Source organism: Ranitomeya variabilis, chromosome 4 (genome assembly GCF_051348905.1).
Source record: "Ranitomeya variabilis isolate aRanVar5 chromosome 4, aRanVar5.hap1, whole genome shotgun sequence".
In the NCBI taxonomy this organism is placed as follows: Eukaryota; Metazoa; Chordata; class Amphibia; order Anura; family Dendrobatidae; genus Ranitomeya; species Ranitomeya variabilis.
The window spans coordinates 653,548,539-653,572,580 of record NC_135235.1 but is presented as its reverse complement, the minus strand read 5'-3'; the positions used below and the strand labels follow the sequence as shown (position 1 = coordinate 653,572,580).

Genomic DNA, 24,042 nt, shown 5'->3' with positions numbered 1-24,042 from the left:
AATGTGTGGAGCATCTCGTGGGGCCATAATGTGTGGAGCATCTCGTGGGGCCATAATGTGTGGAGCATCTCGTGGGGCCATAATGTGTGGAGCATCTCGTGGGGCCATAATGTGTGGAGCATCTCGTGGGGCCATAATGTGTGGAGCATCTCGTGGGGCCATAATGTGTGGAGCATCTCGTGGGGCCATAATGTGTGGAGCATCTCGTGGGGCCCCAATGTGTGGAGCATCTCGTGGGGCCCCAATGTGTGGAGCATCTCGTGGGGCCACAATGTGTGGAGCATCTCGTGGGGCCATAATGTGTGGAGCATCTTGTGGGGCCATAATGTGTGGAGCATCTCGTGGGGCCATCAACCTTTATGCAGCGTTATATGGGGCAAATGTTTCTATGGAGCATCTTATGGGGCCATTATTAACCTTTGTGCAGCATTATATGGGGCGTATTTTGCATGGAGCATCTTATGGTGCCCATCATGAACTGTAGCATTATATGAGGCTCCTGATTCAATATGGATATTCAAAAACACTTAACCTACTGATGTCTCAATTAATTTAACTTTGATTGGTATCTATTTTTATTTTTGACATTTACCGGTAGCTGCTGCATTTTCCACCCTAGGCTTATACTCGAGTCAATAAGTGTTCCCAGTTTTTTGTTGCAAAATTAGGGGAGTCGGCTTATACTCGGGTCGGCTTATACTCGAGTATATACGGTATATTCTGGGGAACTCAAAACTGCAGATCTTTAGGAAGAAAAGCTCATAACTCATTGCAAGATTTAGACTGTTGAGTGAAGACAACTGTCTTCACCAGACTCTGGACCCCAGTCTTAATGCACCACAGTTTCACATGTAGATCCTGTTTCGTGTCAGTAAGACTCTAGTCTCATAAATGTACATACGTTACTATTGCTAGTAAGCCTGGTAATAAAAAAAAAAATAAAACGTAATATCACTCGGCAGTGTCAGACTGGGGTGCCAAGGGTCCAGCAGTAACATTGACTTTAGGGGGGAGCATTTTTTACCTGTATACAAATATTACACTGTCCTCATTCACAAATTTACCTATATCTCTATATAATAATAAACTGGGTAGTTTGGTTAATGAATGATCAGATGCTGCTTTTTTTCTGCACAGAGTGAATCAAGTGAACTATGCCAAGTATTGCCCATACAGCGGGGTTGGGGGCCCAGCACTGCACAGGTGCCCACCGGGGGATTCCCCTGTTACCCTATGGGCCAGTCCACACCTGTCACTTGGCCATATGATGTCCAAGAAATCTCTTAACCCTCAGAACCTCCATGCATTTTTTTTTATACATATTCATTGGTATTATGTGATATTTCAGCATTTCAAGATTTCTGTTCTGTTCTAAGCTGAATTATTATACACTGCTCAAAAAAATAAAGGGAACACTTAAACAATAGAATATAGCTCCAAGTAAGTCAAATTTCTCTGAAATCAAACTGTCCACTTAGGAAGCAACACTGTTTGACAATCAATTTCACATGCTGTGTTGTGCAAATGGAGTAGACAACAGATGGAAATTATTGGCAATTATCAAGACACCCTCAATAAAGGAGTGGTTCTGCAGGTGAGGACCACAGACCACATCTCAGTACCAATGCTTTCTGGCTGATGTTTTGGTCACTGTTGAATGTTGGTTGTGCTTTCACACTCGTGGTAGCATGAGACGGACTCTACAACCCACACTAGTGGCTCAGGTAGTGCAGCTCATCCAGGATGGCACATGAATGCGAGCTGTGGCAAGAAGGTTTGCTGTGTCTGTCAGCGTAGTGTCCAGAGGCTGGAGGCACTACCAGGAGACAGACAAGTACACCAGGAGACGTGGAGGAGGCCGTAGGAGGGCAACAACCCAGCAGCAGGACAGCTACCTCAGCCTTTGTGCAAAGAGGAACAGGAAAAGCACTGCCAGAGCCCTGCAAAATGACCTCCAGCAGGCCAAAAATGTGCGTGTGTCTGCACAAACGGTTAGAACCCGACTCCATGAGGATGGTCTGGGTGCCCGAGTCCCACAGATGGGGGTTGTGCTCACAGCCAACACCGTGCAGGACGCTTGGCATTTGCCACAGAACACCATGATTAACAAATTCGCCACTGATGCCCTATGCTCTTTACAGATGAAAGCAGGTTCACACTGAGCACATGTGACAGACTTGACAGAGTCTGGAGATGCCATGGAGAGCGATCTGCTGCCTGCAATATCCTTCAGCATGACCGGTTTGGCAGTGGGTCAGTAATGGTGTGGAGTGGCATTTCTTTGGAGGGCCGCACAGTCCTCCATGTGCTCGACAGTGGTAGCCTGACTGCCATTAGGCACTGAGATGAGATCCTCAGACACCTTGTGAGACCATATGCTGGTGCGGTTGGCCCTCGGTTCCTCCTAATGCAGGACAATGCCAGACCTCATGTGGCTGGAGTATGTCAGCAGTTCCTGCAAGATGAAGGCATTGAAGCTATGGACTGGCCCGCCCATTCCCCAGACCTGAATCTGATTGAACACATCTGGGACATCATGTCTCGCACCATCCACCAACATCACGTTGCACCACAGACTGTCCAGGAGTTGGTGGATGCTTTAGTTCAGGTCTGGGGGGAGATCCCTCAGGAGACCATCTGCCGCCTCATCAGAAACATGGCCAGGCGTTGTAGGGAGATCATACAGGCACGTGGAGGCCACACACACTACTAAGCATCATTTCCTTGTCTTGAGGCATTTCCACTGAAGTAGGATCAGCCTGTAACTTCATTTTCCACTTTGATTTTGAGCATCATTCCAACTCCAGGCCTCTATGGGATATTAGTTGTGGTTTACTTTAAGTTTTAGGTTTTATTGGTCTCAACACATTCCACTATGTAATGAATAAAGATTTACAACTGGAATATTTAATTGTGATATCTAGTATGTGGGATTTTAGTTTTCTCTTTATTTTTTGAGCAGTGTATAAACCCAAAAGAATATTCATTCATATTCAACACATAAGGCAAAATGACACAAAATACCATAATAAAATGAGGGAATTTTATTAAAATAATTTAAAATCATTTGATTGGGTACACATTTATGGATTTTTATGTATATATACCCTTATTTTTTAATAATGTTTAACCCAAGCACTTTATTTATATATGAATTTTCTATGGTTCACATCATATTTCATTGAGTATCATTTAAATTAGGGTTCACATCATATTTCATTGAGTATCATTTAAATTAGGGTTATATTCACTTATTTAATTTTTCACATATATACCAGCCACTATGTATAAGGAAAAGGAGATTTATATTATATTTTATTTATTTTACATTCTATATACCGTATATACTCGAGTATAAGCCGACCCGAGTATAAGCCGACCCCCCTAATTTTGCCACAAAAAACTGGGAAAACTTATTGACTCGAGTATAAGCCTAGGGTGGAAAATGCAGCAGCTACCGGTGAATTTCAAAAATAAAAATAGATGCTCCATACTGTTCATTATGGCCCCATAGCTGTGCCATATAGTGCTCTGCACCATTATTGCCCCATAGCTGTGCCATATAGTGCTCTGCACCGTTCATTATTGCCCCATAGCTGTGCCATATAGTGCTCTGCACCATTATTGTCCCATAGCTGTGCCATACAGTGCTCTGCACCATTATTGCCCCATAGCTGTGCCATATAGTGCTCCGCACCGTCCATTATTGCCCCATAGCTGTGCCATACAGTGCTCTGCACCATTATTGCCCCATAGCTGTGCCATATAGTGCTCTGCACCGTCCATTATTGCCCCATAGCTGTGCCATACAGTGCTCTGCACCATTATTGCCCCATAGCTGTGCCATACAGTGCTCTGCACCATTATTGCCCCATAGCTGTGCCATATAGTGCTCTGCACCATTATTGCCCCATAGCTGTGCCATATAGTGCTCTGCACCGTCCATTATTGCCCCATAGCTGTGCCATACAGTGCTCTGCACCATTATTGCCCCATAGCTGTGCCATACAGTGCTCTGCACCATTATTACCCCATAGCTGTGCCATACAGTGCTCTGCACCATTATTGCCCCATAGCTGTGCCATATAGTGCTCTGCACTATTATTGCCCCATAGCTGTGCCATACAGTGCTCTGCACCATTATTGCCCCATAGCTGTGCCATATAGTGCTCTGCACCATTATTGCCCCATAGCTGTGCCATATAGTGCTCTGCACCGTCCATTATTGCCCCATAGCTGTGCCATACAGTGCTCTGCACCATTATTGCCCCATAGCTGTGCCATATAGTGCTCTGCACCATTATTGCCCCATAGCTGTGCCATACAGTGCTCTGCACCATTACTGCCCCATAGCTGTGTCATATAGTGCTCTGCACCATTATTGCCCCATAGCTGTGCCATATAGTGCTCTGCACCATTATTGCCCCATAGCTGTGCCATATAGTGCTCTGCACCATTACTGCCCCATAGCTGTGCCATATAGTGCTCTGCACCATTACTGCCCCATAGCTGTGCCATATAGTGCTCTGCACCGTTGCCCCATAGCTGTGCCATATAGTGCTCTGCACCGTTGCCCCATAGCTGTGCCATATAGTGCTCTGCACCATTACTGCCCCATAGCTGTGCCATATAGTGCTCTGCACCATTACTGCCCCATAGCTGTGCCATATAGTGCTCTGCACCGTTGCCCCATAGCTGTGCCATACAGTGCTCTGCACCATTATTGCCCCATAGCTGTGCCATACAATGCTCTGCACCATTACTGCCCCATAGCTGTGTCATATAGTGCTCTGCACCATTATTGCCCCATAGCTGTGCCATATAGTGCTCTGCACCATTATTGCCCCATAACTGTGCCATATAGTGCTCTGCACCATTACTGCCCCATAGCTGTGCCATATAGTGCTCTGCACCATTACTGCCCCATAGCTGTGCCATATAGTGCTCTGCACCGTTGCCCCATAGCTGTGCCATATAGTGCTCTGCACCGTTGCCCCATAGCTGTGCCATATAGTGCTCTGCACCATTACTGCCCCATAGCTGTGCCATATAGTGCTCTGCACCATTACTGCCCCATAGCTGTGCCATATAGTGCTCTGCACCGTTGCCCCATAGCTGTGCCATACAGTGCTCTGCACCATTATTGCCCCATAGCTGTGCCATACAATGCTCTGCACCATTACTGCCCCATAGCTGTGTCATATAGTGCTCTGCACCATTATTGCCCCATAGCTGTGCCATATAGTGCTCTGCACCATTACTGCCCCATAGCTGTGCCATATAGTGCTCTGCACCATTACTGCCCCATAGCTGTGCCATATAGTGCTCTGCACCGTTGCCCCATAGCTGTGCCATATAGTGCTCTGCACCATTATTGCCCCATAACTGTGCCATATAGTGCTCTGCACCATTACTGCCCCATAGCTGTGCCATATAGTGCTCTGCACCATTACTGCCCCATAGCTGTGCCATATAGTGCTCTGCACCGTTGCCCCATAGCTGTGCCATATAGTGCTCTGCACCGTTGCCCCATAGCTGTGCCATATAGTGCTCTGCACCATTACTGCCCCATAGCTGTGCCATATAGTGCTCTGCACCATTACTGCCCCATAGCTGTGCCATATAGTGCTCTGCACCGTTGCCCCATAGCTGTGCCATACAGTGCTCTGCACCATTATTGCCCCATAGCTGTGCCATACAATGATCTGCACCATTACTGCCCCATAGCTGTGTCATATAGTGCTCTGCACCATTATTGCCCCATAGCTGTGCCATATAGTGCTCTGCACCATTACTGCCCCATAGCTGTGCCATATAGTGCTCTGCACCATTACTGCCCCATAGCTGTGCCATATAGGGCTCTGCACCGTTGCCCCATAGCTGTGCCATATAGTGCTCTGCACCGTTGCCCCATAGCTGTGCCATATAGTGCTCTGCACCATTACTGCCCCATAGCTGTGCCATATAGTGCTCTGCACCATTACTGCCCCATAGCTGTGCCATATAGTGCTCTGCACCGTTGCCCCATAGCTGTGCCATACAGTGCTCTGCACCATTATTGCCCCATAGCTGTGCCATACAATGCTCTGCACCATTACTGCCCCATAGCTGTGTCATATAGTGCTCTGCACCATTATTGCCCCATAGCTGTGCCATATAGTGCTCTGCACCATTATTGCCCCATAGCTGTGCCATATAGTGCTCTGCACCATTACTGCCCCATAGCTGTGCCATATAGTGCTGCACCATTATTGCCCCATAGCTGTGCCATACAATGCTCTGCACCATTATTGCCCCATAGCTGTGCCATATAGTGCTCTGCACCATTATTGCCCCATAGCTGTGCCATATAGTGCTCTGCACCATTATTGCCCCATAGCTGTGCCATATAGTGCTCTGCACCATTATTGCCCCATAGCTGTGCCATATAGTGCTCTGCACCATTACTGCCCCATAGTTGTGCCATATAGTGCTCTGCACCATTATTGCCCCATAGCTGTGCCATATAGTGCTCTGCACCATTACTGCCCCATAGTTGTGCCATATAGTGCTCTGCACCATTACTGCCCCATAGCTGTGCCATATAGTGCTCTGCACCATTATTGCCCCATAGCTGTGCCATACAATGCTCTGCACCATTATTGCCCCATAGCTGTGCCATATAGTGCTCTGCACCATTATTGCCCCATAGCTGTGCCATACAATGCTCTGCACCATTATTGCCCCATAGCTGTGCCATATAGTGCTCTGCACCATTATTGCCCCATAGCTGTGCCATACAGTGCTCTGCACCATTGCCCCATAGCTCTGCCATATAGTGCTCTGCACCGTCCATTATTGCCCCATAGCTGTGCTGCTGCTGCAATAAAAATAATAAAACACATACTCACCTCTCTTGCAGCTCCTCGGCGCCATCTTCCCGGCGTCTCCCTGCACTGACTGATCAGGCAGAGGGCGGCGCGCACACTATATGCGTCATCGCGCCCTCTGACCTGCACAGTCAGTGAGGAGAGAGAGACGCCGGGAAGATGGAGACAGCGCCCGGCGTGTGGAACGCGGACAGGTGAATATGCGATACTTACCTGCTCCCGGCGTGCCGCTCCTTCCCCCGGACAGCTGGTCTTCGGTGCCGCAGCCTCTTCCTCTACGGTCACCGGCACCGCTTCATTAGAGAAATGAATAGGCGGCTCCGCCCCTATGGGAGGTGGAGCAGCCTATTCATTTCTCTAATGAGCGGTCCCACGTGACCGCTCAGGGGAAGAGGCTGCGGCACCCGGAGACCGTGGGACAGGCAGGGGAGCGCCAGGAGCGCCGGGACTAGGTGAGTATGCATCAGCGCCCTCCCCCCCTCACCCGCCGACCCCACCGCCGACCGTGACTCGAGTATAAGCCGAGGGGGCACTTTCAGCCCAAAAATTTGGGCTGAAAATCTCGGCTTATACTCGAGTATATACGGTATCTTTCTTCTTACCAATTGGCCTGACATACACTGCCCCCCACATACATGTTTATTAAATTATTTAGTTTCTTTTATATTCTTGATTTTAAATTATTTTAATAAAATTCACTCGTTTTATTATGGTATTTTGTGTCATTTTGCCTTATGTGTTAATAAAGTGATATAATTAAAGGGAATCTGTCACCCCATTTTTCGCCTATAAGCTAAGGCCATTGCCATTAGGGGCTTATCTACAGCATTCTGTAATGCTGTAGATAAGCCCCCCGATGTAACCTGAAAGATAAGAAAAACAAGTTAAGGTACCGTCACACTCAGCGACGCTGCGGCGATATAGACAACGAGCCGACCTAAACTAGATCGCTGGAGCGTCGCTGTTTTGGTCGCTGTAGAGACGTCAAACACATCAACTCCAGAACGATGCAGGAGCGATCCAGTGACGTAACGGCGACTCACTTCTCGTTCTCGCTGGTTGTTAGATCCATGTCAAACATTGCTGGCATCGTTGCTTTTGATGTCAAACATGACGATACACGCCGACCTGGCGACGAAATGAAGTTCTGGACTTCTAGCTCCGACCAGCGATGGCACAGCGGGATCCAGATCGCGGCTGCGTGTCAAACACAACGAGATCGCTATCCAGGACGCTGCAACGTCATGGATCGTTGTCATTCTCATTGCAAAGTTGCTGAGTGTGACGGTACCTTTAGATTATACTCACCCAGGGGCGGTCCCGGTTCGGTTCAGGTCCGATGGGCGTCCCGGTCTGGGTCCAGCGCCTTCCATCTTCATGCGATGACGTTTTTTTCTTTGCTTCCAGTCGCGGCTCCTGCGCAGGCATACTGATTTGCCCTGTTGAGGGCAGCGTAAAGTACTGCAGTGTGCAGGCGTCAGGCCTCTCTGACCTTTCCCAGCGCCTGCACACGGCAGTACTTTGCTCTGCCCTCAACATGGCAAATCAGTACGCATGCGCAGGAGCCGCGACAGGAAGCAAAAAAGAAGACATCATTGCATGAAGATTAGAGGCTGGACCCGGACCGTGACGCCCATCGAACCCGAACCAGAACAACCCCTGGGTGAGTATAATCTAACTTACTTTTCTTATCTTTCAGGTTACATCGGGGGCTTATCTACAGCATTACAGAATGCTGTCGATAAGCCCCTGATGGCAGTGGCCTTAGCTTATAGGCGAAAAATAGGGTGACAGATTCCCTTTAACTCATTATTTGTTTAATGAATTTTCTTTTGGGTTTAGATTTATGATTTATATTCATTAATTTTATATTTATTGGATATTTTTTGGTATTTCTTTTCTAAATAGGATTTTGAATTATTATATAGCCTTTACTCATGTATTTTGCCATGGTTTTAACCCCTTAATCCCATATGACGTACTATCCTGTCGAGGTGACCTGGGACTTAATTCCCAGTGACGGGATAGTACGTCATAGGCGATTGGCCGCACTCACGGGGGGAGCACGGCCGATCGCTGCCGGGTGTCAGCTGACTATCGCAGCTGACATCTGGCACTATGTCCGGCACATTAACCCCCAGAACACTGCGATCAAACATGATCGCAGCGTTCTGGCGGCATAGGGAAGCATCGCGCAGGGAGGGGGCTCCCTTCGTGCTTCCCTGAGGCCCTCGGAGCAACACGATGTGATCGCGTTGCTCCGAGGGTCTCCTACCTCCTCCTCCCTGCAGGCCCGGATCCAAAATGGCCACGGGGGGCCTTCTGGGTCCTGCAGGGAGGTAGCTTTCAAGCACCTGCTCAGAGCAGGCGCTGGTAAGCCAGGAGCACTGCCTGTCAGATCGCTGATCTGACACAGTGCACAGCAAAGTGTCAGATCAGCGATCTGTCACTATAATGTGATGTCCCCCCCTGAGGCAATGTTATAAAGTGAAAAAAAATAATATTCACAAGTGTAAAAAAAAAAAAAAAATCCTAAATAAAGAAAAAAAAATATTGTTCCAATAAATACATTTCTTTTTCTAACTAAAAAAAAAATAAAAGTACACATATTTAGTATCGCCGCGTCCGTAACGACCCGACCTATAAAATTGTCCCACTAGTTAACACCTTCAGTGAACACCGTAAAAAAAACAATAAAACGATGCTTTATTATCATACCTCCAAACAAAAAGTGGAATAACGCGATCAAAAAGGTGGCTATAAATAACCATGGTACCACTGAAACGTCACCTTGTCACGCAAAAAACGAGCCGCCATACAGCGTAATCAACAAAAAAATAAAAAAGTTATAGTCCTCAGAATAAAGCAATGCAAAAATAATTTTTTTTTTATACAAAATAGTTTTTATAAAAGCGCCAAAACATAAAAAAAATATAAATGAGGTATCGTTTAATTTTTCTGACCCGAAGAATAAAACTGCTTTATCAATTTTACCAAACGTGGAATGGTATAAGCGCCCCCCCCAAAAGAAATTCTTGAATAGCTGGTTTTTGTTCATTCTGCCTCACAAAAATCTGAATTAAACGTGATCTAAAAAGTCACGTGCCCGAAAATGGTACCAATAAAAACGTCAACTCTACCAGCAAAAAACAAGACCTCACACGACTCTGTGGACCAAAATATGGGAAAATTATAGCTCTCAGAATGTGGAGACACAAAAACTATTTTTTGCAATAAAAGCGTCTTTTAGTGTGTGACAGCTGCCAATCATAAAAATCCACTAAGCAAACCCGCTATAAAAGTAAATCAAACCCCCCTTCATCACCCCCTTATTTAGGGAAAAATAATAAAATTTTAAAACATGTATTTATTTTCATTTTCCCATTAGGGTTGGGGCTAAAGTTAGGGTTTGGATTACATTTATGGTTGGGATTAGGGTTGGGATTAGGGTTAGGAGTGTGGTTAGGGTTATGGTTGGGATTAGGGTTAGGGGTGTGTTTGGGTTTCAGTTAGAATTGGGGGGATTCCAAACCGTGCTCCTTCCCTTCCGAGCTCTCCCGTGCGCCCAAACAGGGGTCCCCACCCCACATATGGGGTATCAGCGTATTCAGGACAAATTGGACAACAACTTTTGGGGTCCAATTTCTCGTGTTACTCTTGGGAAAATACAAAACCGGGGGCTAAAATATAATTTTTGTGGAAAAAGAAAAAATATTTTTTATTTTCACGGCTCTGTGTTATAAACTGTAGTGAAACAATTGGAGGTTCAAAGTTTTCATAACACATCTAGATAAGTTCCTTAGGGGGTCTTCTTTCCAAAATGGTGTCACTTGTGGGGGGTTTCAATGTTTAGGCACATCAGGGGCTCTCCAAACGCGACATGGTGTTCTATCTCCATTCCAGTCAATTTTGCATTAAAAAGTCAAATGGCGCTCCTTCACTCCCTCTGCCATGCATCCAAACAGTGTTTTACCCCCATATATGGGGTATCAGCGTACTCAGGACAAATTTTGCAACAAATTTTGGGGCCCAATTTCTCCTGTTACCCTTGGGAAAATAAAAAATTGAGGGCAAAAATATCATTTTTGTGAAACAATATGATTTTTTATCTTTACAGCTCTACATTATAAACTTCTGTGAAGCACTTGGTGGGTCAAAGTGCTCCCACACATCTAGATAAGTTCCTTTGGGAGTCTACTTTCCAAAATGGTGTCACTTGTGGGGGTTTTAATGTTTAGGCACGTCAGGGGCTCTCCAAACGCGACATGGCGTCTCATCTCAATTCCAGTCAATTTTGCATTGAACAGTCAATTGGCGCTCCTTCTGAGCTCTGCCATGCGCTCAAACAGTGGTTTACCCCCACATATGGGGTATCAGCGTACTCAGGACAAATTTTACAACAACTTTTTGTGTCCAATTTCTCCTGTTACCCTTGGTAAAATAAAACAAATTGGAGCTGAAGTAAATTTTTGGTGAAAAAAAGTTGAATGTTCATTTTTGTTAAACATTCCAAAAATTCCTGTGAAACACCTGGAGGGTTAATAAACTTCTTGAATGTGGTTTTGAGCACCTTGAGATGTGCAGTTTTTAGAATGGTGTCACACTTGGGTATTTTCTATCATATAGACCCCTCAAAGTGACTTGAAATGTGATGTGGTTCCCCCCCCCAAAAAAAATGGTGTTGTAAAAATGAGAAATTGCTGGTCAACTTTTAACCCTTATAACTCCCTAACAAAAAAAAGTTTGGTTCCAAAATTGTGCTGATGTAAAGTAGACATGTGGGAAATGTTACTTATTAAGTATTTTGTGTGACATATCTCTGTGATTTAAGGGCAGAAAAATTGAAAGTTGGAAAATTGCGAAATGTACCTAGTGTTTTACCTTGAGACTGTGTTTGTCACCCATTTTTCTACCTTTTATTGAATTTGAATTTTGCTACCAGCCCTGCAATTGGAATGGAAATGTTTATACAGAAGTATTATAAAATTTAAAGATTTTATTATACAAAAATAAAAATTTGTTTGCTTTTCTAGGTGACTGTATGAGAAGCTCAAAGGAACTAGAGATATCTTCAGATTTTAAAGCAGATGTTTGCGGTATCACACAAAATATATATGACGCGCGTGCCAGTATCCCAGATACACCATCAGCCGTTCTCAGCCCAGATCTATCATCTGCTTTGTTTCAACATGTGCTGTCTTCTGATTTATTACAGACTAAGATAATTAAAAATAACAAAATAGAGGTTGAAGATATTAATACACATGAAATGACTCACAAAGAGAAGAAGCCGTTCTCATGCTCAGAATGTGGAGCACGTTTTATCTATCAATCGAAACTTATTGAACATGAAAGAAGTCACACTGGGGAGAAGCCGTTTTCTTGCTTAGAATGTGGGAAATGTTTTATGCGAAAATCACATCTTGTTGTACATCAGAAACGTCACACAGAAGGAAAGCCATATCAATGTTTAGAATGTGGGAAACGTTTTTCTCAGAAAGTAAATCTTGTTGACCATCAAAAAACTCACACAGGGGAGAAGCCATTTTCATGTTCAGAATGTGGTAAAGGATTTATAAAGAAGACATATCTTTCTATACATCAGAGAACACACACAGGGGAGAAGCCTTTCTTATGCACAGAATGTGGAAAGTGTTTTAATCAAAAATCACATCTTGCTACACATCAGAAAAGTCACACAGAAGAGAAGCCATTTTCATGTCAAGAATGTGATAAAGTATTTTCTCAGAAAATAAGACTTGAAGACCATCAAAAAACTCATGCAAAGGATAAGCCGTTTTCATGTTCACAATGTGGGAAATGTTTTAAAAAGAAGCCATACCTTGTTTCACATCAGAAAATTCACACAGGGGAGAAGCCATTCTCCTGTCCAGAGTGTGGGAAGTGTTTTAAGCACAAATCAGTTGTAGCTAAGCATCAGATAAGTCACACAGGAGAGAAGCCATTTTCATGTTTAGAATGTGGGAAATGTTTTTCTTGGAAAACAAGTCTTGTTGATCATCAAAAAACTCACACAGGAGAGAAGCCATTTTCCTGTTTAGAATGTGGGAAATATTTTACTTGGAAATCAAGTCTTGTTGATCATCAAAAAATTCACACAGGGGAGAAACCATTTTCATGTTCAGAATGTGGTAAATTCTTTACGCAAAAGTCTGGTCTTCTTAGACACCAGAGAACTCACCCAGGGAAAAGCCATTCTGATTCTCAGAATTTAAGACGTGTTTTAACCATCAAATGATATCTTGCTAGGCATAATTTTAATGCTTAGAATACAGAAACTTTCAAACAAGGGAGTCTCCATTTTCATTTCCTGTTTGTGGTAAATGTTTTCTGCCTAAAAAAATTGTTAATTGAGAGAAAATTTGAGAGTCCTTACTGGTTGATACCATCTTTTCAGTTAGTTATTAAAATGAGAGAAAACAGTTGTGGTAGTAAATATTGGAGCAGTTCATAGATTCCCAAATCTATGAAGCATCATTGTCAGAAGCTCTCTGTCCTCTCCAACATCTACAGAAATACATCAATTAAGAAATGTTCTCAGACAATTTGGGGGCATTACAACCTTTGGCCAAAACCTCAATCAGAGGACAATAAAACTTTCACACTTCTTATCTATCTATTAACTGCTCCAATATTTACTGCTACAACTGTTTTCTCCCTGTCCCACATTGATCATTCTGTTTCATGTCATGTGTCTTATTTAGTGCATTATTCCTGTGCCCTGTAGTATATAAATATGTGACTCTTCAGATTTTGTATTACACTATGCCTGATGAAGAGACCGGAGTAGTCTTGAAAGCTGCTATTTGTTACCATCTCTTCAGTTAACCAGTAAAAGATATCAGCCACTGAGGGCTCTCAAATTAATATTTCTCTATTTATTGGCTAACACTGTGTAAAGATATATTTTTCCTGTTACTAGAGATAAATAATTTGACAATTTAAATGTGTGTTGAATTTTTAGGTATTCACCGAACTAGTTAAGTTTCAAACTCAAGAACACCCTTTATGCGCAAAGCAAATCGCAAAAAGTTTATCTCTATTGAAGGGGATAACTTTCCATTAGCTGGGTGACCAACTGACGTGGACCCCACCAGTCCTGAGAACTGGAGCTCTAAAGTGTAGCGGCTGAATGGAGCAAATATCGATCATGCGCACTTAATGATCAGTTGGGCACTGTGCTTGGCATTTTCTGGCACTCGCATTATTATTTATTATAGCGCCATTTGTTCCATGATGCTTTACATGTGAAAAGGGGTATACATAATAAAAAAACAAGTGCAATAATCATGAACAATACAAGTCACCGACTGGTACAGGAGGAGAGAGGACCTGAGGGCTCACAGTCTGAGAATGAGAATACAGTAGGGGAATGGTAAAGCTGGTTGTGCAGCGGTATAGTGCAACAAGGGTTACTGCACGTTGTAGGCTTGTCAGAAGAGGTAGGTCTTCAGGTTCCTTTTGATGATTTCCACGGTAGGACAGGGTCTAAAATGTTGGGGTTCAGAGTTCCAGAGTAGGGGGAATGCACGGGATAAATCTTGTATGCGATTGTGTGAAGAGCAGATAAGAGGTTGTAGAGATGAGCGAATATGTTTGAAAACCGATCGCTGAATGTGCCTTGTTTATACCATATTCGTGCCGAATTTGTTAAATCATTTCTGAACATATTCGCTCATTTGTACTCCTATTGACTCCAATGGCGTTCGGCTATGTTCAGCGAATGTTGAAAATATGGCGATCGTAATCTGAACCGAAAATTAAAATATTCTCTCATCTCTAGTAAGGATAGGAGGTTGCGTGTATTTAAGTACCAGAACACTCAGTCACAGATGTATGGAGAAGACACGTTGCAGATGGCTTTGTATGTCATGATTGGGGTTTTGAATTGGAGTCTCTGGGCAATGAGGAGCCAATGAAGGGATTGGCAGAGATGAGAGGCCAGGCAGCACAGGTTAGATTGGAGAGGTGCGACAGTGTTAGCAGGGAGGCCACAGCAGGCAGTTGCCGTAGTCAAGGCGGGAAATATTGATCCATTCACTAGTGGATTTACAGATTTTTGGTTAAGGAATGTACAGGTCTGTGAAATATTTTTGACACAAATATAGAAAAAATGAGATGGCACTAACTATAAGAGGCGTACTGCAGACTGTCACAACGGTGCCTTTGATATATCCCAATGGATTAAGCAACCTGAAATATTTTTGAGTTGGCAGGAGATGAAAAGGGCTTTGATAAAATGGTTTGAAGGAGAGCGCAGAGTCAAGGGTTACCCCGAGACAGCAAATTCTGGGAGTGGGGAGAGAAACAGACATTGAAACAGACATTAAACAGACATTGATGAATAGGTCTGTTTGGGGAGTTTAGCGAGATTGGGGAAAAATGATGAATTCGGTTTTGTCCATGTTAAGTTTTAGAAATAGAGCAAAGAAAGATGAAATAGATGACAAACATTGATAGATTCTGGTTAGTAAGTAGTTTATGTTGGGTCCAGAGAGGTAGATCTGTGTGTCAGCATAGAGATGATATTGAAAGTCATGGGAGTCTGAGCTGTCCCAGGCCAAAGGCGTAAATGGAGAAGAGGCAGGGGTTCTAGAACTGCAGCTTGAGGGACACAGATGGGGAGATGAGGGGTTGTGTGTGAGTGAGAGAAGCTGAATGTCGTGTGTTAGGTATGAAGGGATCCAGGATAGGGCCAAGACTATGAGATAAGAGAATCTGTAGTAAAAGGGAATGGTCCAGTGCGTTGAGGGCAGATTACAGATTCAGTAGGAAGAGGATAGTATTGTCGCTTGGCTTTTGCGGTTAGTAGGTCATTGGTGACTTTAGTTAGGGCAGTTTTGGTGGAATGATTCGGTCGAAAGTGAGATTGTAATCAGTCAAAGAGGGAGCAGGAGGAGAGGTGGGAGGACAGTTCAAGATGGACATGCTGTTCCAGTAGTTTTGAGGCATAGAGAAGTGATATGAGATGACATGCTGTTCCAGTAGTATTGAGGCATAATGGAGAAGTGATATGGGACGATGGCAAGATACAGAGGATGGGCCAGGCTTTTTGAGGATGGCATGGCCTCGTTTTGTGATCAAGACATGTTTAAAGAAAGAGGGAAAGACACTAGTTGTTAGTGGTAGGTTGAAAAGATGGGTTAGGGTTGTGATGAAGACTAGTGAGGTTTGGGATGGGAATGGATCAAGTGCACAGGTGGTGAGACGTGATCTGGAGAGATATGATCTTCTCTAATGGTGGAAAAGCTGTTTTTGGAAGAGAAGGGTGAATAGTTGTGGGGACTATAGGCTGATGTTCTCAAAGTATTCATCTGCAAGAAGAGGGAGGAGGTGCTGGGGTATGGAGGAGAGAATTGTAAGTGTTGAATAGGTGTTTAAGATTGTGAGACAGATGATATGAGAGATGAGAAGTAGGTTTGTTTTTCAGCAGGGAGAGTGGACTTGAAATTGGTGGTGTACCATTTGTATGTAATGAAGTACTTATTGGAGTATGATCTCTTCCATCTCTGCTCAGCAACTCTGGAAACTCGCCTCAATTATTTAGTCAGACTGCTGTGCCAGGTTTGCCTGTTGATTCTGCGAGCTTTAGTTTGTGTGAGACAGGTGACCCGATTTGAGAGCTGCTGTTATTGTGGTGTTATATAAAGTGGCAGCAACATCTGGATCGAGTAAGGAACCTACGTCTGCAAAAGGGAGGAGGGACTCCTAAAATAAGTGTAAATCAATGTGTTTGAGATTCAGGTGAGGGTGTGCAAGTTTGTGAAGGATTGTGCACTTGGAAAAGGAGAGGGAAGAGAATGTGAGTAGGTTGTGGTCAGACGGGGAGAGGTGAGTTAGGTTAGATAGGGAACAGAGGTGGGTGAAGATGAGGTCCATCTTTGTGATTGGCTGTGGAGGACCATTGAGTGAGGCCAAAGGAAGAAGTAAGTGTTAGAAGCTTAGAGACAGCTGAGTGGGAAGTGTCAATAGGAATGTTGAAGTCACCCAAGGTGATAGTGGGGATGTTGGTGGAAAGAAAATGAAGTAGCCAGTAGCAGTAAAGAACAGCCAGTTGGAGGGGAGAGTAGATATGAACAGGATGCACCTCAAAAGAAGAGAGAAACTCATGGTGGCAGTGGAATTGAGCTGAAGGAGCAGTTATCTGACAGGAGAAAACCATCCACCCTATGTGTTGCTGAGGGTGTTAGAAAGATGGAATGTACCATAAAAAAGTATAGCTGCAGAGGCTGTGTCAGGTTACAGTGATGCCAAAGAAGGAAAGTTTGTTTTTGATGAAAAGATCATGTATGTATGAAAGTTTGTTGCAGACAATGAGTGTTTCATAGAGCTTCTGTTAGAGGTACTTGGGTAATAGGTGCTGGGTGAATGGGTATAAAGTTAGAAAGGTTTCAAAAATTTATGATATATCATGGATAAGAGGTTGAAGTGACTGTGGGGATGTGGTGAGGAGGACCAAGATTTGAAGAGATATCACCGACTGTGAGGAGGAGAGGAAAGAGTGTTAGGAACAGGAGAGGGCATAAGGTGTCTGTGTTTGGAAATAAAGGAATTTATGTTGAGGAACAAACCTGAGGAGGCAGTGAGATGGATGGGGAGGACGACCAGTTCATTACTAGTTGTACTGATTAGGGGGGTTAGAAAGTGGAGGAATATGGGGGTAATGGTGGAAACAAGCAAACAATGTTTAGTGACTGTGTATCCATTTGTCTTCAGTTCCCTTCTGCTTCCATTCTAGTCTAATTAATTGAAGTACACTTAGATGATGCACGAGCAGAATAAAGTATATGCATTCAGGTGTGAAACAGAGGGGAGAGGCCTGCAGTTATCTTATTCAGTTAATCAAAGCTGAGCCAGATGTAGGATATTGTAGGCAGAGTAAACAAGCAGTGGTAAAGAAAAGTGGGAAGGTGGTAGTGGGAGAGCAGTATGAAACATACCAGGAACATGCAGAAGAGACAAAGGAATATTACTAATAATGAGCAAGCATGCTCGTGTGCTAAACAAGTGTTTTGCTGTGCTTGAAAAACATATGTCGCCACAAATGTTCAACATTCGCAACACACGCTATCCATACATGTGTTGAAGCTGTCGAACGGCCGAGAGACAAGCAGCCACGGCGACTCCAAAACCTATTTTTCAAAAATGCCGGAAACACACGGTTAGCATATAAGCATGGAAAAGCTGGGTAGCAGTATCAAACATACGAGGAACATGCGGCAGAGATAAAGGGATATCAGTCGTTGGAAAAGCTGAGGAGCTGTATCAGATATACCTGTGGGAAGAGTAGGGACCGTACTGCAATTATACGAGAAATATTGTTAATGAAATACCTAAAGAAACTACCAGAAACAATCATTAATTGGACCTCTCACTTTTTTCAAGTCTTCCCAGTCTCTTAACCCCTTCATGACCCAGCCTATTTTGACCTTAATGACCTGGCCGTTTTTTGCAATTCTGACCAGTGTCCCTTTATGAGGTAATAACTCAGGAACGCTTCAACGGATCCTAGCGATTCTGAGATTGTTTTTTCGTGACATATTGGGCTTCATGTTAGTGGTAAATTTAGGTCGCTAATTTCTGAGTTTGTGAAAAAAACGGAAATTTGGCGAACATTTTGAAAATTTCGCAATTTTCTCATTTTGAATTTTTATTCTGTTAAACCAGAGAGTTATGTGACACAAAATAGTTAATAAATAACATTTCCCACATGTCTACTTTACATCAGCACAATTTTGGAAACAAAAATTTTTTTTGCTAGGAAGTTAGAAGGGTTAAAATTTGACCAGTGATTTCTCATTTTTACAACAAAATTTACAAAACCATTTTTTTTAGGGACCACCTCACATTTGAAGTCAGTTTGAAGGTTCTATATGGCTGAAAATACCCAAAAGTGACACCATTCTAAAAACTGCACCCCTCAAGGTGCTCAAAACCACATTCAAGAAGTTTATTAACCCTTCAGGTGTTTCACAGCAGCAGAAGAAACATGGAAGAAAAATTAACATTTAACTTTTTAGTCACAAAAATGATTTTCTAGCAACAATTTTGTTATTTTCCCAAGGGTAAAAGGAGAAACTGGACCACGAACGTTGTTGTCCAATTTGTCCTGAGAACGCTGATACCTCATATGTGGGGGTAAACCACTGTTTGGGCGCACGGCTGGGCTCGGAAGGGAAGGAGCGCCATTTGACTTTTTGAATGAAAAATTGGCTCCAATCTTTAGCAGACACCATGTCGCGTTTGGAGAGCCCCCGTGTGCCTAAACATTAGAGCTCCCCCACAAGTGACCCCATTTTGGAAACTAGACCCCCCAAGGAACTTATCTAGAAGCATAGTGAGCACTTTAAACCCCCAGGTGCTTCACAAATTGATCCGTAAAAATGAAAAAGTACTTATTTTTCACAAAAAAAATTATTTTAGCCTCAATTTTTTCATTTTCACATGGGCAACAGGATAAAATGGATCCTAAAATTTGTTGGGCAATTTCTCCTGAGTACACTGATACCTCACATGTGGGGGTAAACCACTGTTTGGGCACATGGTAAGGCTCGGAAGGGAAGGAGCGCCATTTGACTTTTTGAATGAAAAATTATCTCCGTCGTTAGCGGACACCATGTCGCGTTTGGAAAGCCCCTGTGTGCCTAAACATTGGAGCTCCCCCACAAGTGAGCCCATTTTGGAAACTAGACCCCCCAAGGAACTTATCTAGAAGCATAGTGAGCACTTTAAACCCCCAGGTGCTTCACAGAAGTTTATACCGCAGAGCCGTGAAAATAAAAAATAATTTTTAGTTCCTCAAAAAATGATTTTTAGCCCGGAATTTTTTATTTTCCCAAGGGTAACAGGAGAAATTGGACCCCAAATGTTGTTGTCCAGTTTGTCCTGAGTACGATGATACCCCATATGTTGGGGTAAACGACTGTTTGGGCACATGCCGGGGCTCGGAAAGGAAGTAGTGACGTTTTGGAATGCAGACTTTGATGGAATGGTCTGCAGGCATCATGTTACGTTTGCAGAGCCCCTGATGTGCCTAAACAGTAGAAACCCCCCACAAGTGACCCCATTTTGGAAACTAGACCCCCCAAGGAACTTATCTAGATGTGTGGTGAGCACTTTGAACCCCCAAGTGCTTCACAGAAGTTTATAACGCAGAGCCGTAAAAATAAAACATCATTTATCATTCCTCTAAAATTAAGTTTTAGCAAGCAATTTTTTATTTTTGCAAGGGTAACAGGAGAAATTGGACCCCAATAATTGTTGCCCAGTTTGTCCTGAGTATGCTGGTACCCCACATGTGGTGGTAAACCACTGTTTGGGCACACGTCGGGGCTCGGAAGGGCGGGAGCACCATTTGACTTTTTGAACGCAAGATTGGCTGGAATCAATGGTGGCGCCATGTTGCGTTTGGAGACCCCTGATGTGCCTAAACAGTGGAAACCCCTCAATTCTAACTCCAACACTAACCCCAACACACCCCTAACCCTAATCCCAACTCTAGCCATAACCCTAATCACAACCCTAACCCCAACACACCCCTAACCACAACCCTAATCCCAACCCTAACCACAACTTTAACCCCAACACACCCATAACCCTAACCACAAGCCTATTCTTAACCCTATTTCCAACCCTAGCCTTAATTCCAACTCTAATTCCAACCCTAAGGCTATGTGCCCTCGTTGCGGATTCGTGTGAGATTTTTCCGCACCATTTTTGAAAAATCCGCAGGTAAAAGGCACTGCGTTTTACCTGCGGATTTACCGCGGATTTCCAGTGTTTTTTATGCGGATTTCACCTGCGGATTCCTATTGAGGAACCGGTGTAAAACGCTGCGAAATCCACACAAAGAATTGACATGCTGCGGAAAATACAACGCAGCATTTCCGCGCGGTATTTTCCACACCATGGGCACAGTGGATTTGGTTTTCCATAGGTTTACATGGTACTGTAAACCTGATGGAACACTGCTACGAATCCGCAGCAGCCAATCCGCTACGGATCCACAGCCAAATCCGCACCGTGTGCACATAGCCTAATTCTAACGCTAACCCTAGTTCTAACCCTACCCCTAACCCTAGTTCTAACCCTAGTGGAAAAAAAAAATATTTTCTTTATTTTATTATTGTCTCTACCTATGGGGGTGATAAAGGGGGGGTTCATTTACTATTTTTTTTATTTTGATCACTGTGATAGGTTTTATCACAGTGATCAAAATGTACATGGAACGAATCTGCCGGCCGGCAGATTCGGCGGGCGCACTGCGCATGCGCCCGCCATTTTGGAAGATGGCGGCGCCCAGGGAGAAGACGGACGGACTCCGGGAGGATCGGTAAGTATGAGGGGGGGTGGATCGGAGCACAGGGGGGGGGAGCGGACAGGAGGATGGGGGAGCGGACAGGCGGACGGAGGGGAGTACAGGACAGAACGGAGGACTGGGGAGATCGGTGGGGGGGGGGGGGGGCAGATCTGGATTTCCAGCCATGGCCGATGATATTGCAGCATCGGCCATGGCTGGATTGCAATATTTCACCATTTTCATAGGTGAAATATTGCAAATTGCTCTGATTGGCTGTTGCAGTTTCAACAGCCAATCAGAGCGATCGTAGCCATGTGGGGGCAAAGCCACCCCCCCTGGGCAAAAGTACAACTCCCCCTGTCCCTGCAGATCGGGTGAAATTGGAGTTAACCCTTTCACTCGATCTGCAGGGACGCGATCATTCCATGACGCCACATAGGCGTCATGGGTCGGATTGGCACCGACTTTCATGACGCCTACGTGGCGTCATGGGTCGGGAAGGGGTTAATTGCTTGAATTTTGCTAGTGTCCAATGGTAACCATTGGGAAAAGATTATATAACCCAAGTACTCGATTTCTGTTTTATGGAATTTCTCCTGTCTGATATAGAGATGATGGGTTGTTCAAAGTTCCAGCATTGAGTTCACATCATTCAGCGGCTGCAGCGACCCAAACCTATTTTTCAAGCACACTAAAACACATTTAGCACACAACCATGTTCGAATAACCCCTTATCCGATCATGCTCGCTCATCCCTAAGTTCAGTTTGTTTTTTTCATGAACATTTTACATGCCTTGTTGTTATTGCAGCTTTGCTTTGGTTCTCTCCCTCCCGCAAAGTTGGCATGGTATTGACCCAAAGTAATTAGCTGAATTATTATCACCTGTTTTAAGTGGTCATATATTGAGTTTGTTTGTTTAGTCTCATTCTGAAGTCTAAGCGCACTGTGTGTGCTCGAAACGCGTCCAGCGACTATATGGTAGCTTCCATCCAAATGATGTAATTTATCGCTTGCCAGAAGTTTTCCAAATTTTGATATGTTTAAATAAATTTTTGATACTTTTTATTCCTGGAGCTGGATTTTTCTTTCCATGTGCACAAGTTTCAACGTCAGACAGAGATGTTTTTTCTTTGCTCGGATATCATGTGAACTAAAGACGAAGGTTTCTACTGGGTGAGCTGAAAAGTTTTTCTTTTTTCCGCTCATCCCTAATAACAAACTCTGGCAATTTCGGGATCAAAGGTGTAGGATAACAATTCTCTATAGTAATTTTATTTAGCTCTCTGTAATCATTGCAGAGTTTAAAGAAACCTTCTTTCTTCTTGACCAAAAGTATAGGTGCACCTGCTGGTGATAAAGGACAAATAAACTCTTTAACTCCAGTTTCATCTATGTATTCTTTGAGGGCTTTTAATTCTTGCTATGCCAATGTTTATATGATCCTGAATGGTATAGCTGCTCCAGGCAACAGACAATGAGGTTGACTTTGACACCATTTTTCTTGTCACATTCATTGGCCAATTCCTTACATACAGGTGGTAGTTTACAACCTGCCTAAGGATCCTCTACAACCTTTTCATGAGGTAGTTTTGGTAACATCTGCTGGGAGTGGACAGCCAATGAAAAATACAATTCTTTAGTTTCCCAGTTAATTATGGGGTTTACAGTTTGCAACAGTGACATTCTGAAGATTAGGTTCCATAATTTTCTCCAAAGGCTCAGTCTCTTGCCTGTGCCTGATCTCGCTGGCAATCCATCTACAGTTTTCATAATAACAGACAATCTATTCTCACCCCGTGGTTTTTAACAAAAACCGTTCATAAAATTTTTATTTGCTCCTGAGTCCAACATGGCAGGGGTCAAAATCTAAATCAGAAATGTGTTTGGAATAAAACAATGCCAGTCTTTTCCTTTTCGCTATTGTCTACAATGCAAGAATTTGAATGGATTCACTGGTGATACTCGTTCAGTCTAGAATGATTGATTTACACTGTGTTCCAAATTATGCAAATAATATTTCCTCATATTTTCTCTAAATTACCTATCTGAATTGCAGTCATTGTTATTTTCCAGTCATCTACTATTCTAGTATAATTTCAATGTTTTGGAACAAACTGCCTATGAAAACAGTATCTTTTAAAAAAAAATAAACACTCAAAATGCATGTTCCAAATTATTATGCACAGCAGAGTTTTCAACCTTTTTTATTTTATTTTGAGCAAAAAAATGGTCAATTGTGAAGTTATAAGCATTATCAGCTTATTACAAAATGAAATCAAACAGTTTTCAAGTGAAAACTTTATTCTAGGTGATGTTACATTTGCACATAGGACCCCTTGTTCGAAAGAAGCTTCTGAACTCTCGTCCATTGAATTTGTCAGTTTTTGCATGGTTTCTGCTTCAATTGTTTTGCATGTGGACAGAATACCCTCCCAGAGCTGTTGCTTAGACGTGAACTGCCTCCCGCCATCATAGACACTCCTTTTGATGATGCTCCAGAGGTTCTCAATGGGGTTGAGGCCAGGGGAAGATGGTGGCCACACCATAAGTTTGTCCTCTTTTATGCCCATAGCAGCCAGAGATGCAGATGTGTTTTTTGCAGCATCAGACGGTGCATTATCATGCATGAAAATGATCTTGCTGCGGAAAGCACGGTTCTTCCTCTTGAACCATGGCAGGAAGTGTTTTTAGAAACTCCACATAGATTATGGAGTTCATCTTTACCCCTTCAGGGATCATAAAGGGGCCGACAATCTCTCTCCCCATGATTCCAGCCCAAAACATTACTCCACCTCCTCCTTATTGGCGCCTTAGCCGTGTTTTCGTGGGGTGTCCATCAACTAGCCATCCT

General features: G+C 43.6%; 1 protein-coding gene across 1 annotated transcript in view; it reads left to right on the top strand.

Annotated features, from left to right (window-relative positions):
* LOC143768174 (uncharacterized) overlaps window positions 1-13,836 on the top strand; it is a 62,009-nt gene extending 48,173 nt beyond the window's left edge. The window contains exon 12 of the mRNA XM_077256864.1: window positions 11,903-13,836. Within this exon, the coding sequence (XP_077112979.1) occupies window positions 11,903-13,128 (1,226 nt within the window). The 3' untranslated portion in view covers window positions 13,129-13,836. The remainder of the gene's footprint in view (window positions 1-11,902) is intronic.
* The last annotated feature ends 10,206 nt before the right edge of the window (window positions 13,837-24,042 follow it).